Source organism: Bubalus bubalis, chromosome 5, assembly GCF_019923935.1.
Source record: "Bubalus bubalis isolate 160015118507 breed Murrah chromosome 5, NDDB_SH_1, whole genome shotgun sequence".
In the NCBI taxonomy this organism is placed as follows: domain Eukaryota; kingdom Metazoa; phylum Chordata; class Mammalia; order Artiodactyla; family Bovidae; genus Bubalus; species Bubalus bubalis.
The window spans coordinates 37623459-37639156 of NC_059161.1; the positions used below are offsets into that span (position 1 = coordinate 37623459).

The window sequence follows — 15698 nt, forward strand, 5'->3', positions numbered from 1 at the left end:
CAGCAAGAAGGCCCAGAGCAACCAAACATTAAAAAAATACATATGTATCAATGATACAAAAATATATATGTATCATTGTGTAGTTTTCTACACAGTGTTTTGATAGAATGGGTTGAAATGTGGTAAGTGAGCCAGCCTTTAAAATATGCAGCGTATTCCATGATCAGGGAAGGCTTTTCCTCAATGACAGGTGGTATTTGAGGAGACACCTGAAGAGAGTGAAGGAGTAAGTCACAGAGATAACCTTAGAAAAGAACATTCCAGGCAGAGGGAAAAATGCCTAGTCAAGTTGTCTTTTGCTTTGGGTAATTGACTAGGCATAATAATCTTGAATTTTCCGGAGACTTCATTTTCTCCCTCCCAGAAAAATAAGAAACAATATTTCCTTCCAAAAGAAATAATTACTGTATTTCACCAAATCTAAAATGCCATCCGCTTTAAGATATTACATTGGGAACCAACAAAAAAGATGAACGCTGCCAACATAACCATAGCTTCCCATCGGTTTTGGTGGTGCTTGCGTAGTGGGGGCATGAGAGGGGATGTGTGTCTGAGAGTCAGTGAAACTGTGAAGATGAATAGATACAATGGATGATGGACCTGTGTGTCTTCTTTCATTTGACTGTTAATCTTTAATTTCAGAACCGTGGAAGATCTGAAAAATAATGAAAGCCAATGGAAAGACTCCCCACTGGCAACCAGACACCGTGAAATGCTGAAACGCTGCAAAACTCAGCTTAAGGTCTGTATAGTTAACTGGAGTAATTATGGATCAGCCTCACAATAGGAATTTTCCCACCAGAATATGCGCCTTGAATGAACAGTTTAATGTCCTCATTTTTTCCTCATTATTCTTTTCCCTCAAGATAAAAACAGTACATTTAAATGCTTGTGGATTGTTTCTACGTATATTTGAATCTCAGGACTGAAAGTGCATACACGTGTGCCAGTAATGATATGAATTCTTAATGGATTTTATCATCCTTGAACATCATCTCCCTTTCCTTACCTCATGCAAGATGTTCCCCCTCTACTAACCCTGACTCCACACCCAGATACACACACACTCCAGTTTGTCCAGCCACGCATCTTCATGTTTGACAAAGTGGATTGTGGTAGTGGTAGTGGAAAGCTATCTTTCCGTTGCCCCTCATTCTTTTTTGAATTGAAAATGATCCATTGTATAGAACCTAACTGTAGACGGGAAGATTTCTGCTTATAAACATGATGGTGGTGGTTTAGTCACTAAGTTGTGTCTGACTCTTGTGACCCCATGGACTGTAGCCCGCCAGGCTCCTCTGTCCATGGGATTCTCCAGGCAAGAATACTGGAGTGGGTTGCCATTTCCTTCTCCAGGGGATCTTCCCGACCCAGGAATTGAACCCAGGCCTCCTGCATTGCAGGCAGATGATTTACCAACTGAGTTGTGAGGGAAGCCCTTATAAACATATAAGGAAGCTTATAAACATAGCTAAAAACAAACAATAGCTAAAGTTGTACAGGGGAAGCACAGACAGCAAATGTATTCATTTTTCTGTGTTTATGTTCAGATTACAAAGCTGAATGTTAGCTGGCCGTGTTTTCTGTTGATTAGTAGGATGATATGTAGAAATTTTACCTGACTTGGATTTCTGGTACAAGTTAAAAATTTCACTTTTATTTGCTAATGGAGTAGAAACCTGTTTGAGAAGCAGAATAAACCAGGGACTCTTTTCTGGGGTCTATAGACCCCTTAAGCACTCCAGAGAGAGGTTTCAAGAAGTCTGTAAACTGTTGACATTTATATGTAATGTGTGTGCATGTGGATGTTTAAACTCACAGCGATCCTCTGAGATGGGTGTTGTACCCTTGGTGGACGAGCATTTTGCCCGAGATGAGCTTAAGTACTGACCTGGAATTTAGATGTGAATATGTCAGGCTCCTTCTCAGTAACCACCACCGACTTCCAAAGGGTCTGTCTTGTCAAGTTTTTCAAATATGACAGTGATGACTTAGCCTTTTCAGCACTAAACTATGCCCAGTGGTTCGCATGGCTCACCTTCTTAGAGAAGAGGAAGCTCTTGAAACACAAACAGCATCTTATAGCCCGTTAGTGCTAATGCTCTGGAAGCCCTAGAGCAGGGGTCCCCAACCTCCAGTGTCTAATGCCTAATCTTAGGTGGAGCTGATGTAGTAATAAACCTAAAGTGCAAAATAAATGTAATGCACTCGAATCACCCCAAAACCATCCCCAGCCCACCGCATCCCACTCTGTGGAAAAATTGTCTTCCACGAAACTGGTCCCTAGTGCCCAAAAGGTGGGGGACCGCTTTCCTGGAGCCTAGATTTCCCATCTCCTGGCCCATGCCCTGCCTGTGACCACACAAAGGAACTTAGCCACCAGCTAATCTATGAATGGGGACATACCTGCTTCCACAGAAACTGGTACGATGCAAGGCCTGTGCTGATGCTGGCTTGCTTGATGAGAGCTTTCTGAGAAGATGTCTGAACTTCTACGGCCTTCTCATTCAGCTGCTGCTCCGCCTCCTGGACCCTGCCTACCCGGAGTGAGTTGCTCTGTCTTCCTCCCCCAGGCCATGTTGTCTTTATTGCTCTACAGAGCCGACACCCAAAACCAAGACCTGGGATAATGTTATCAGGAATGCATTTCCAGATTGTGCTTAGATAGACTATGAAAGTAGTAATGTTAATAGCTGTTTTCTCTGAAATTAGTTATAGTAGTGAAGGACTGTCAACACTTCTTAGGTTAATTTTGAGAGAGTGCTTTTTGAAAATTGGCTGTAAAATCTTTGATAAAAAAGGAAGTCTGAATTGGAAGTGAAAAGTTGGGATTAACAGGATATCGGGTACCCCTGAGCACTGGGTCCAGCCAGATCCCTAGTCAATTCCGAGAATGAACCGAGAACATCGTGGATCTCTTTATCATCACCTGGACAGCTCCTCCAGACAGCTATTTTTGTTTGCTTTGTTACAATTTTATGGTTATTATGAAATCTCCAGATCATCACTGTTGGGGAGGTTGGCCAAAGCCCACTGCAGGAATGGAAAATAGTATTGAAAGTAAAAATGTCCCCGATGGTAAGAATTGGAATTCTAAACCAGTTCTGCCAATCCTTAGAATCTATATTCGTTATTGTTTAGTCTCTTAAGTCGTGTCCAGCTCTTTTGTGACTCCATGGACTGTAGTGCACCAGGCTCCTCTGTCCATGGGATTTCTCAGACAAGAATGCTGGAGTGGGTTGCCATTTCCTTCTCAGGGGATCTTCCCGAACCAGGGATCGAACCCAGGTCTCCTGAACTTGCAGATGGGTTCTTTACCACTGAGCCATCAGGGAAGCCTCAAAGTCTATATAGGTATAGATTATGGCATTGATTACAATCATTCACATAAGGAATTGTGGAAGAGAAAGAAGAATATATGAAGCAGATGCCTTCCAAAGAATCAAAAGTTGCATTTTGCCTCTAAATGCTAAAACATTTATGTGCAGTGTTAAAGATGAAATTCAAACATATAAAAGCAAAAAAATAAATGTGTGGCTGTATTGTCTAAACAGTTTGAGCTGCATAAAATGACCAAACATGACAGTTTTGTTTCCTTCACATTTTATTTATTGCATTAATCTTAACAGGAAACCAAGAAAAGGAACAGCATTCATGTCCACCTTAGCACCCATCTTCATGATTCCCTGTTCATTTCTGGTTGCAGTTTCTTTGCCTGTGCACTCTTTACTTAGTTGTACTATAGAATGAGAGCTTTTCCCGAATGAACCACTTACTGTAATTGTAGTGTTCTAATCCTCATAGTTTGATGTGTCATGGTTTCACTTTGTAACCTGTACTTTTCTCTCTCTGACAGTGTAACACTGCCTTTAAATTCAGATGTCCCCAAGGTATTTGCAGCATTGCCTGAGTTTTATGTAGAAGATGTTGCTGAATTTTTATTTTTTATTGTACAGTAAGTCCCATTCACATATTACATATTTCTAATATGTATTTATATTTAATGTACACATTGTATTACAAACCTCCATTTGATGCCACTGAATGCTGCCCAGAGACTGGAAAAATAAATCCAGCTGTGGCACCAAGCCAATTCCAATAATATCTCAAGACAGAAGCAGGATTAACAATGCTAGTAATAATATACTCTGTGAAAATTGGGTTGAATTTTTAATAACTTAGTATGCGTTTCTGAGAAACAGAAGGAGAAAACAGTTTATAAATATCTGAGTGAACATTCAAAGCCAGAAATACCCACATCTGTATTTGGTACCAATATTTTTCTCAACTGTAAAATTAGAGAAAGCTTACAAAAAATTAAGTTGAGTTTATAAGTAATATTTGAAATCTGAAAAAATGAAAACTCATCAAAATATTTTTTAAGTCTTTTTGGTTGTGAAGATCTTTTGTAAAATTATGATTTAATTGTAGCTTCGGTTTATTTTCCAAGACGTAAATTAATGTAACGTGCTGTGGCCAACAGACACAGTGGGTTTGAAATCCTACCAGTTATAATGTGAACAGTCACCTTAAAATCATCAAGTTAAAGGGGATTCAGCAACCTGGTTCCTAGACCTATTCGTCCCCTTCCTCGCCCAGTCAGCAGCATCCACCCACGTTGAGCCTCTCGAAGCTTCACTACCTGTCCTTCTCGCCTCTCTTCAGATACTCTCCTCAGGTGCTTTACGAGCCCTGCACTCAGGATATTGTGATGTTCCTTGTCGTGATGTTGTGTAACCAGAACTACATCCGAAATCCGTATCTGGTGGCCAAACTGGTAGAAGTCATGTTCATGACCAACCCTGCTGTTCAGCCAAGGACCCAGAAGTTTTTTGAAATGATCGAGAACCATCCCCTCTCCACCAAGTTATTGGTCCCTTCCCTGATGAAGTTTTATACAGGTAATGTTCCTGGTGTGTACAGGTGGGCAGGATTGTCTAAAACCAGCAGGTGAGGTTGTTCTAAACCTGCTACCTAATCTCCTAGTGTCCACATAGAAGTATCACCCACTAATCCACCACCAGCAGTACAAAAACTGTTGGTTATTTTCCACTCGAGTTGTGGAAGCTTTACACTGACCACTCTCTTTAATACATACTAGTCACTGATAATTCAGTGGAATCTATAAAATGGTAGAGGGGTTACATTGAGACCAAATTGATGTTTTCATCTGAAATTACCTGGTTCATTTTATATTTGACTGCGCTAGGTCTTCATTGCTGCACATGGGCTTTCTCTAATTGCAGCAAGTGGGGGACTGCGGTGCTCAGGCTTCTCATTACAGTGGCTTCCCTTGTGGAGGGGCTAGGGCACATGGCCCTCAGGAGTTTCAAACCCATGTCCCCTGCATTGGTGGTGAATTCCTAACCACTTGCAGGGGAGCCCCACCTGGTTCATTTTAGTTTCTAACTTACAACATTAGTTTTGCAAACACAGAGTTTCAAAACTGTGGGTGAAACAGGGAGCTGGTTAAAAATGCTTATTCTTGGGACCTCCCCCCGCCACCCCCTGAAACCAACAGAATTAGGATCTCTGGTCACTAATTCTGTATATTTATCGAATGTCTACTTTTTGCCAGGCACTATCCTGGGTGCTGGGTGACACTGGTGAACAAGATTGAGAACATAGCAGACGCTCTGCAAGGAGGTCCTCCTCTTCTGGTTGAACTATATTCTGAGTTTCCATTCATAATTTGGCTTTTCAACTGCAGATGTATTTTCATAAAGCCAGTTAGTTACCTGTGGGCCGCATTCACCTGTTCTCTACCAAAGGCACGTGATTGTACCGATGGCACAGTTTTTCTCCAGTTGTATATTTCTCAGGAAAAGAAGTGTGCTGTCTGCCTTCTTACCTTCTGTTGAACCTAGCACGCTCTGGGCACTCATTTAGCAGAATATACTCGCCTTGCTCTTGAAAGAAACCCCAGCCTCCATGAGCACAGTCCCTTTCTGTTCACAGAGGCAGCAGTGGATTGAAGGTTCTTCTGTGTTCAGTGACAGCCATCCCTTCCCAGTTGATCAAGACCTGCTCCTGCTTATTTTGAGATGGTGCCCATAATTCTCTCTGCTTCTGAGGCTCAAGAGTCTGTCTGTCTTCTTCCGCTTCGTCACTGTTACCTGTGTCACCTCTTGGGAATTTCTCTCCTTCCCTAATCTACCTGTATCCTCTTAAACCTAAAGAAGTCCACAAGCCCCTTGAAGTTTTGTTAACATGCTCACCTTGGCAACAGCAGAGAGCACTCCTGGGTAAAAGGCCCTTGCTTGGCTCGCCTGTCCTTCTCTTACCTCTTATCCCTGGTAGGAGAGGACGACGGGCCATTCAGGTATAATTGGTGCATCAGCTGTTTACAGAACGGGACCTCATATGGTACCCTGCATGTCAGGCTTCACTGAATTGAAGGTAATCCTAAATTTCTTTAAAAAAAAAAAAAAAAAAAAAAAAAGATGAGGTATCTCTTTTCACCTATCAAACTTATATTTAAGATGGGAATACCCAGTGTTAAAATGGTTTTAGGAAAATAAACTAATCTGCAAAAGCCTATTTCAGCCCTTCTGTCACTAGTATGGAGAATCAATGCTGTGAAACTGAGAATGTAGGTTGGTAAAGCCTTTCTGGAAGGCAAATTGGCCATCCACACCAGACACTTTAAATAGTGTTCCTATCTGGGGACTTCCCTGGCAGTCCAGTGGAGAAGATTCTTCACTTCCACTTTGAGCAGCACAGGTTCAATCTCTGGTTGGGGAACTAAGATCCCACATGCTGTGGGGCACAGCCAAGAAATAATAATAATAAGGAACATTGGAGTAACAGATAATCTGTGTTGGAAGCAGCCATTCTCTGTCCCTGGGGCTGGGGGAACCAAGGGAAAAGGCTTGGGGTTATTGGAGTCTGGTTGCTCAAATGATTTCCTAAAGGAAATCAACTCTGAATACTCAGTGGAAGGACTGACGCTGAAGCCAAAGGTCCAATACTTTGGCCACCTGATGGGAAGAGCTGACTCATTGGGAAAGGCCCTGTTACTGGGTAAGATTGAAGGTGGCAAAAGGAGAAGGAGGTGGCAGAGGATGAAATGGTTAGATAGCATCACTGACGCAATGGACTTGAATCTGAGCAAACCTTGGGATACAGTGAAGGACAGGAGAGCCTGGTGTGCTGCAGTTCATGGGGGTGCAAAGAGACAGGACTTAGTGACTAAACAAGAACAGCAGCAACAAATAGTGAAAGTATTAAAAAGAAATTACTGCCAGTTGTAGGTCAGTTAAGTAAATTATCATTTATCCATCCAGTGGGTCCATGTGAGCCATAAAAAATAGTGTTAGTTACATTAAATGGTTAAGTAATAAAAAGAAAGTGCCATTAATGGGACAGTTTGTCAACTGTGACCACCTTTTGGTACACAAATATATATTACAGATAAAAGTATGGGAAGATACGCACCAAAATGTTAACACTGAGTTGTTTGTTTTTGAATGGTTAAATTGTAAGTGGTTTTATTTTTCTTTTTAAAAAGTTAGCTAATGTCTTCATTATTCTACAGTAAACTTGTGTTGTCGGTATTTAAAAAACAAAAAAGATTTTAGTTAAATGCATTTTGTACTCAGTTAGTGCCCTGGGCTTGTCACTGTGGCTTTGGGATAAAGGACAGGGCTAGGCCTCCTGCCTGTGAGGCCCAGGGTGGGGCGGGGTGGCAGGGGAGCACCATAAAGATTCCAGGAGTGGGAGGATGGGTGGGTCTCCTTTCTCCTTTCTCCCTGGCCACCAAGCAGCATGCCCTCTGGCCCTGGACCCCCTCTGTAATCACGGGTAGATGATAAGATGATACCCGTGCTAATAATAACCACTGCTTATTGAATATTTACTGATCCTTTCACTTAATCCCCACAGCAGTCCTCAAGATGGGTGCTATAAATATCTCCCTCTTACAAATGAGGAAACTAAAGCATAGAAGGGTCTAGAAGCTCACTAAAGGTCAGCAGCCAGTGAGTGGCAGCGACCTCAGCAGTTGGGCATTAGCACAGGTGCTCCACCTGTTCCCCGGGGCCCGGCGCCTGGGGAGCCCACAGTGGGCATGGCAGACACTCCCCAGCGTGTCCAGCAAATCCACATTAAGTCCTGCTGGTTTAGGTCCTGGCTCCTGAGCACGGCCGGCTCTCAGACATGAATTAGAGCTTGATCTCTGAAACATACTCCCCTTTTACACCCCAGAGAGGGTCTAGCTTAGATAGTGCTTAAGGTCAAATGTTTGTTCCAGAAATAAAACTGAGTTTCAGGATGTGTGTGAGTGTGCTCAGCCGTGTCCAACTCTTTGCAGCCCCCATGGACTGTAGCCCGCCAGACTCCTCTGTCCGTGGGATTTTCTAGGCGAGACCAATGGAGTGAGTTGCCGTTTTCTATTCCAGGGGATCTTCCTGACCCAGGGATCAAATCCACATCTCCTACATTGCAGGCAGGTTCTCTACCACTGAGCCACCAGGGAAACCCAAGTTTTGAAAAAAAGAGTATTTTATTTGTACTAGAACAAAGGTGGTACTTAAGGACTAGCACTCAAAATGTGGCTACTCAGAAGCAGGAAGAACACTGATAACCAAGACAGCTTCAAGACCATTCCCTTTCCCAAGCTGATCTGAATCAGCAAAGACAGTGTTAGCCCAAGTAGACTTAATCACCAGCTCAGCAAATACGCATCGGAGAAGGCGATGGCACCCCACTCCAGTACTCTTGCCTGGGAAACCCCATGGACGGAGGAGCCTGGTAGGCTGTAGTCCATGGGGTCGCGAAGAGTCGGACACGACTGAGCAACTTCACTTTCACTTTTCACTTTCATGCATTGGAGAAGGAAATGGCAACCCACTCCAGTGTTCTTGCCTGGAGAATCCCAGGGACGGGGGAGCCTGCTGGGCTGCCGTCTTTGGGGTTGCACAAAGAAGTGACTTAGCAGCAAATACGCATGGAGCTCCTCCTACACATCAACTCCGGTGTTGCCACTTGGGCCTAGCCATGCAAATGCAAAAACCCCTGTCACTGCCAGTTAGGCATTCTGGTGTGAAAACAGATGTGGAACCAATAAATAAGATACTTACAGAGAGTGGGTGTGAGAGGAGGGCCTGGTGCTACTTTTTTTTGGTACTGTACCACTTGGCATGTGGGATCTTAGTCCCCCGACCAGGGATTGAACCCGCAGCTTCTGCAATGGAAGTGTAAAGTTTTAACTGCTGGACCGCCAGGGAAGTGTCGCCAGCCTGGTGTTACTTTTAAGAAGCACAGTCAGGTCTCCAAGGAGATGACTTTGGAATGGTGTTGAAAACAAGACTAAAGAGGGAGCCCTGAGAAGATCTCAGCCACAGTGTGGCAGGCAGTGAGAACAGCACATGGAAAGGCCCTGAGGGCCCTGGGCAGCTTATTGAATCAAGAAGACTTGTGAGCAGGAAGCAGGGATCTAGATCTCTGCAGGCCTTCTAGAAATAGGACTTGGGACAGACAAAAAAGGAGAAATACCATATGATATTCCTTATATGTGAAATATAAAAAGAAATGATACAAATGAACTTACAAAATAGAAGCAGACTCATATACTTAGAAAAAGAACTTATGGTTGCCAGTGGGGTAAGGACAAGGGGAAGAGATAGTTTGGGAGTTTGGGATGGACTTGTACACACTGCTGTATTTAAATTGTATAACCAGCAAGGTCCTGCTGTATAGCGTAGGGAACTCTGCTCAATGTTACGTGGCAACCTGGATGGGAGGGGAGTTTGGGGGAGAGTAGACACATATATATGTAGGGCGGAGTCCCTTTGCTGTACATGTGAAACTGTCACAGTATTGTTAGTTGGTTATATTCCAATACTTTGGCCACCTGATGTGAAGAACTAACTCATTGGAAAAGTCCCTGAAGCTGGGGAAAATTGAGGGCAAACGGAGAAGGGGGTGACCGGATGAGATGATTGGCGGCATCACTGGCTCAATAGACATGAGTTTAAGCAGACTCCAAGAAGATAGTGAAGGTCAGGAAAGCCTGGCATGCTTCAGTCCCTGAGGTCACAAAGAGTCGGACCCGACTTTGCTACTGAACAGCAACAATACAAAATAAAAGGTTTAAAGTTTGGGGAAAAAAGAACTAGGACTTGGGGATTGTATCTTGGACTGATGCAATTTTGAGGGAACATTAGCAATGAACTTTTTTTAATGTTGGGAGAGATGTAGGAGTCCTAAGTTCACGGTCATTACTTAGTCTCTGCTGTGTTCAGGATACAGGACAGGTGTTCTGGGCCATTTCAAGCATAGACGAGGCTCTGTGTCAGCCCCTGTGTGTTTCTCCCATAGACTCCGCTGAGTCAGCCCTCCTCCATACTGCAGTTCACACTTCTGTACAGTTAATAAGACGATGCTTAGTTCAGCTTAAAGAAAGGTGCTTTTAGATCTTCATACTAAGGTACTATCCTTTTATCTTTAAGTAACTTTTTTTGTTTTTTAAGTCCCTATTAAGTGTTCATTGGGAAATACAGAAGATAACAAAAAGAAAATAAAGCTCGTTGATAATGTCTGCACTCAGAATCTCTGTTAACATTTTGCTCTGTATCTTTCCAGTCAGCTTGTATCTCGCATGTGTGAGTGTGTATATTTGTTAATATGATTGGACTCAAACTGTATATTTTCTTTGGTAGCCTGTGGTTTTATTTGTGTGTGCATGTACGTGTGCTCAGTCATGTCTGACTCTTTTTGATCCCATGGACTGTGGTGATGGAATTTTCTAGGCAAGAAGACTGAAATGGGTTGCCATTCCCTTCTGCAGGGGATCTTCCCGACCCAGGAATTAAACTTGTGTCTGCTGCATTGACAGACAGATTTATATCACAAATACCTTTTTTGCGTTCTCTCTTGGGCATTGGATTATTTATATTTTCTTCCGTATAAATAGTGCTTTAATGAATATCCTTGGAGATCAGTCTTTGAACATGTTGTGTTTTTATTCCCGCCCGGGTTTGTAGTGTCTTGCATCTTTTCTTTAAGTCCATTGTCTTTACCTGACAGTTTTCCCTCTTTTTATTGTCATGAGTTCAGGAATTTCTCATGCTTACGCTATTTGTCTTTTTATAAGAAGTTTGATCTTTGTTCCATTTTAAAAGCTACGTGGATTATGATAACTGGTAAATGAATGATGAGTATATAGAGATTTACTGTGCTTTTCTCTAGTTTGATACACGTTTTAAAATATCAGTTATACAAAAACAGTTAAAGTGATAGTCACATTCAATAGATATATTGCCCTTAACAAAATTTAACCCAGTTTTTTTTTTCCCACTCAGGGCAGTGTTATGGAGTTTCTATAAACTAGTAACAGTTGGGAGAGGTCTGGTAATTCAGCTCTGGTCACTGGAGATGCTAGCCCAGTGATGCCCATCGATTTTCCCAGACCAGTTCATTTTGTTACAGTAACAACAACAAAATGTCATTGCCCTCCTTCACTGTGAAGGTCTGTCTTCAAAACCACTTGTAATTTCTCTTCTGCCTTATGTATGAGATAGAGACAAAATTGTATCACATCTCTGATTTTGCAGATTCATATTACTTATTAATGTTATAGCAGCAATAGCTGCTTTTAGAAAGGTAAGAAAGTCCGTATCCTTCAGTCCCTTGTCTTTCTTCTTCAGACGTTGAGCACACCGGCGCCACCAGTGAGTTCTACGACAAGTTCACCATTCGCTATCATATTAGCACCATTTTTAAAAGCCTTTGGCAAAACATAGCTCACCACGGCACCTTTATGGAGGAGTTCAAGTGAGTATTGGGCCCCTAATGTCACCACTTGGTTCTTGCAAATCAGAGGGAGAACAGCCACTTAAAAGCTTTCCCAGCTGGTTCTTGTTGACTGTTAGGTTTGTCTCCTCTGAGTTTTCCAGATGGTCCTGCTAAATGTGAGAAGGATTATCAAAATCTCTGCCTGCCAGACTTTGCTGAATTTTAGATTTGTCAAGATACTTTGGGCATAGTATACATGGAGACAGAATCTGTTCTGAGATGAAGTGTTGTGTTTTTTGGTGTTTCTTGATTATAGTATTACATGAATTTGCAGAATGGCTGAAATGGGATCTTCTAGCACTCTTTGAATATGTTAAAATCAAGCTTTAGAGTTAGAAGCGTTAGGAGGACTTCAGATTCAAAAGCAGCTAGTGTGAAGGCTGTCATTTGATGTCATTGATGTTCTTTGTAGGGAGGGCCTAGACCTTGATGAAGTTTGTCTCATTACCAACCTGAAGTTTCAGTGACTGCTTAAACCTGGACATTAGTAATGCCATCTAAGTTACTTTAAGGTGCAGCAGTGGAGACACAGATACAAAGAGCAGACTTGTGGACACAGTTGGGGAAGGAGAGGGTGGGACAAGTTGAGAGAGCAGCATTGAAACATATCCACTGCCACATGTAGAATAGATAGGCAGCGGGAATTTGCTGTATGATGCAGCAAGCTCACATCTTTGATGCAAGGAGCTCAAACCTGGTGCTCTGTGACAACCTCGGGGGAGGGGGATGAGTGGGAGGCGGGAGGGAGGTTCAAGGGGGAGGGCACATGAGTCTACCTGTGACTGATTCATGTTGCTGTATGGCAAAAACCAACACAACATTGTAAAGCAATTATCCTCCCAATTAAAAAGAAAATTTTTAAATGTGCTTTAAAAATAAAAGTAGATGAAAATGTTGATCTCTTGAATTAGTCTTAAGAAGAAATTTTATCCCATCTACTCTGATATTTGCAACCCATATTCAATCCTTGATCAAGCCTAGCTGTCACTTGTTAACTGAATTACCATTCAACAGTGGAAGTATGGGCAGTGGAGTAGCCATTTCTTTGATAGCTTCCCACAAAATAAACCCTTTAGGTTAGTTCTTTCTTTCCATGAGCTGCTCTTGTTTTCAGAAGTATATACCAGCAAAAGCTTGCAGTGAGCTTAGGAGACCAGGCATGCCTACAGCTCCATCTGTATAGTGCTGATTAGGAGTGTTCATTCTGAATTTCCAGTCTCCTGATATCCAGGCCTCTGCCTTTGTTAACAGGTACTTGTCTTCCCAAGGCAAGGCCCTGCTGCCTTCTGATTTCTCAGCAATAGATCCTGAAGAGTAGTTCCTCTTTTCTCTCCTAATCTGACAGGTTCAGAATCTAATAGGTGGACCAAGCCATCTCAGCTCCCCAGGTAGTCTGTCCATTATAATAGGATTTACAGGACAGTTCCGAAGATTGAAGCTTCTGTTTCTATAAAGAACGTTAATATCGTACTTTAACTGTATTACAGCTTCCAATTTTTCTTAAGTGTGTCTTTCTTTATAAAGAAGATTGTGTCATTAGTTCTCTTATCTTTTATATGTGGGTATTTGTGCTTTCCTTATATCTTGGTGAGCTTAAGCATATTTTTTCTAGCCTGGAAGAGTGTTTTCTCTACTTAAAATTATTTAGGGAATGAGCCAGGGTAGTGCTGGTAACCCAGTCTCTGGAGCTGGGGGTGCTGGAAGTCAGCACTTGCTGGTTTTCAGGGTGTAAGTACTTCCACTGATGCCAGAGTTGAAGCTGCCAAGGGAATTTGCTCACAGAATTCTAGAATGTTATTAGCAATGACTCTGAGGAACCATGCCAGGTGGCTCCAGCACATCACTGGAATGAGCTTATCACAATTAATATAAAAGAATCACATAATCTAAGGGGAGATGCGGGGGGTCCCAGCATCGAGTTGTGTCAAGGCTGGTGGCTCTGCGGGGCACGGTGGGTAGCACTTGGGTGGAGGCCATTTTTCTCTGAGACCTGCCACCACATTTGCTGCCAGCAAACGTGTGACTGTGTCGCGTGTAATTGCTTTTCAGTTCTGGGAAGCAGTTTGTCCGCTATATAAACATGCTGATAAACGACACGACGTTCTTGCTCGATGAGAGTCTGGAGTCTCTGAAGCGGATCCACGAAGTGCAGGAGGAGATGAAGAACAAAGAACAGTGGGACCAGCTGCCCCGGGTGAGGACATGGTGCAGGGGCCCAGGCGGAGCCCTGCGCGGACGGCTGCCTCCGCGGGTCTCAAGGCTTAGATGAGACCGGCTGGCCAGCGCTTGCTGTCTCCCTCCTGTGGGCTTTTGGGAAATTCCAGCGTGGGTTTTGAGTGGGAGAGACCTTAAGACATGACTTAAAGCCAGACAATGAGCCGAGAAGTCTTTCAGAATGCGTCCTGGAAACTTCCTCTGCCTTTTTAATTGTAAAGGGCTTTTTAGGGAGAAGAGCTTTTATTGTTTGAATATGTTGATGAATATTTAGGAAAGTAACTAGGGAATAAATCTCTAGAATTCTGTCTTGCTAGAAAAGAATTTGATTTGATCTTCTGTAGACAACTGTGTGAACACCCCTGAAGGACTCTGATATAGTGTTTTTCCTTTCAATAGATCTTGCTTTTTTTATGTTCAGTTATAAATAGAAAAGAGGCCTGTCTTGCCAGGTTCCATGAGATATGCTTGCTGTGCTGGCGGCCGCCTACTGCCGTCTCCTGACATTTATTGCAGTCGTTTAGGTGGTTCCCTGGTCATTTACTAAGCCTTTGACAGCTGTTGGTTGCCTCATATATTGGCTGGTTCTGCTCCTGGTCTTGTTAGATTCAAAATCAGAACTGCTTTCCAGAAAGTAGGGAAGTCTACTTTTTCTTGACTGTAAGTAGCATGCTCAAAATGAAAAAGTTACTGAGGTTCTAAAGTCGTAGAGTCAAAACTGTCTTGTGGTGGTTGTTCAGTCGCTTTATCATTTCCGACTCTGCATCTCTGTGACTGTAGTCCACCATGCTCCTCTGTCCTCAAACGTCGAGTGTTGAAGCACATTGAGGAAGGTTTTCATTCCAAGTATTCTCACAGCTTTGATAAGAATTCTACATCTTACTCTAGCCAAAGTGCTTCAACTACAGACTTCACCCTTTTAGGGGGTTTCACCCAGAGTCCATGATTTCTGGATTTGTCTGGAGTCCATGCCAACATGCTCCTCAAGCCCCTCTAATTGTATTCGTGAGATAATGCAGTGGTTGTCGTCTTTTTCCACCCTCTAGATACACTTTGTCCTTCTCATCACTCATATTCATTTTTAGACACACCTTAAACTGTCTTGCTCCGGGGCCTCCAAAACCCTCCTCCTCTGCTCTCTGATTCACACAGGCTGCAGTCAGCCCTGCGCCTGAGCCTCCACAGCCCCAGGTGGCCCTAAGCCATCCTCCGAAGCTTACCAGTCCTTCAACTCCATCTGGCCCGGTCCCCCAGCCCTTGTAGAATGTGCCAGGGAGACCGATGAGCTGTAGTTGAAAGAGCCCCAGCTTTGGAATCCAGGGGACCTGGGTTTGACAACTGGCACTGCCACTCATTGAGTTCATCGTCTCTGTTTCCTGGCCCGTAAGTCAGAGGTAGTGCCTGCCTTGAGGAAAACTGTGAGGAGAGATGGTGGATGGTGAGGACTGAGTTCAGGACCAGCCTGAAGAACGTGTTCAGGATGTACAGCTCCTGTGGTTTTATTTGCCTTGAGACACTTCTGTCCAAAATGCTGTACTTTCTGCTGTTAGGTATTAAACTCTTACCCATCCTTTGAAGGAGGTCTTGTCCAAATACTCCCTCATAGTTGGCTCCCCATTAGGGGAGCTGCAGTGTCTCACCTTTCTCTCCACTCCTGTGATGCCCGCTTGATGTCGCTCATGATGCCT

General features: G+C 43.2%; 1 protein-coding gene across 2 annotated transcripts in view; it reads left to right on the forward strand.

Annotated features, from left to right (window-relative positions):
* The window catches only part of UBE4B (ubiquitination factor E4B), a 121741-nt gene that overhangs the window by 92125 nt on the left and 13918 nt on the right, over window positions 1-15698 (forward strand). For both annotated transcript variants that reach the window (XM_006076707.4, XM_006076708.4), the window contains 6 exons: window positions 643-742; window positions 2419-2546; window positions 3857-3955; window positions 4666-4901; window positions 11649-11775; window positions 13846-13990. In XM_006076707.4, coding sequence (XP_006076769.1) covers window positions 643-742; window positions 2419-2546; window positions 3857-3955; window positions 4666-4901; window positions 11649-11775; window positions 13846-13990 — 835 coding nt within the window. The remainder of the gene's footprint in view (window positions 1-642; window positions 743-2418; window positions 2547-3856; window positions 3956-4665; window positions 4902-11648; window positions 11776-13845; window positions 13991-15698) is intronic.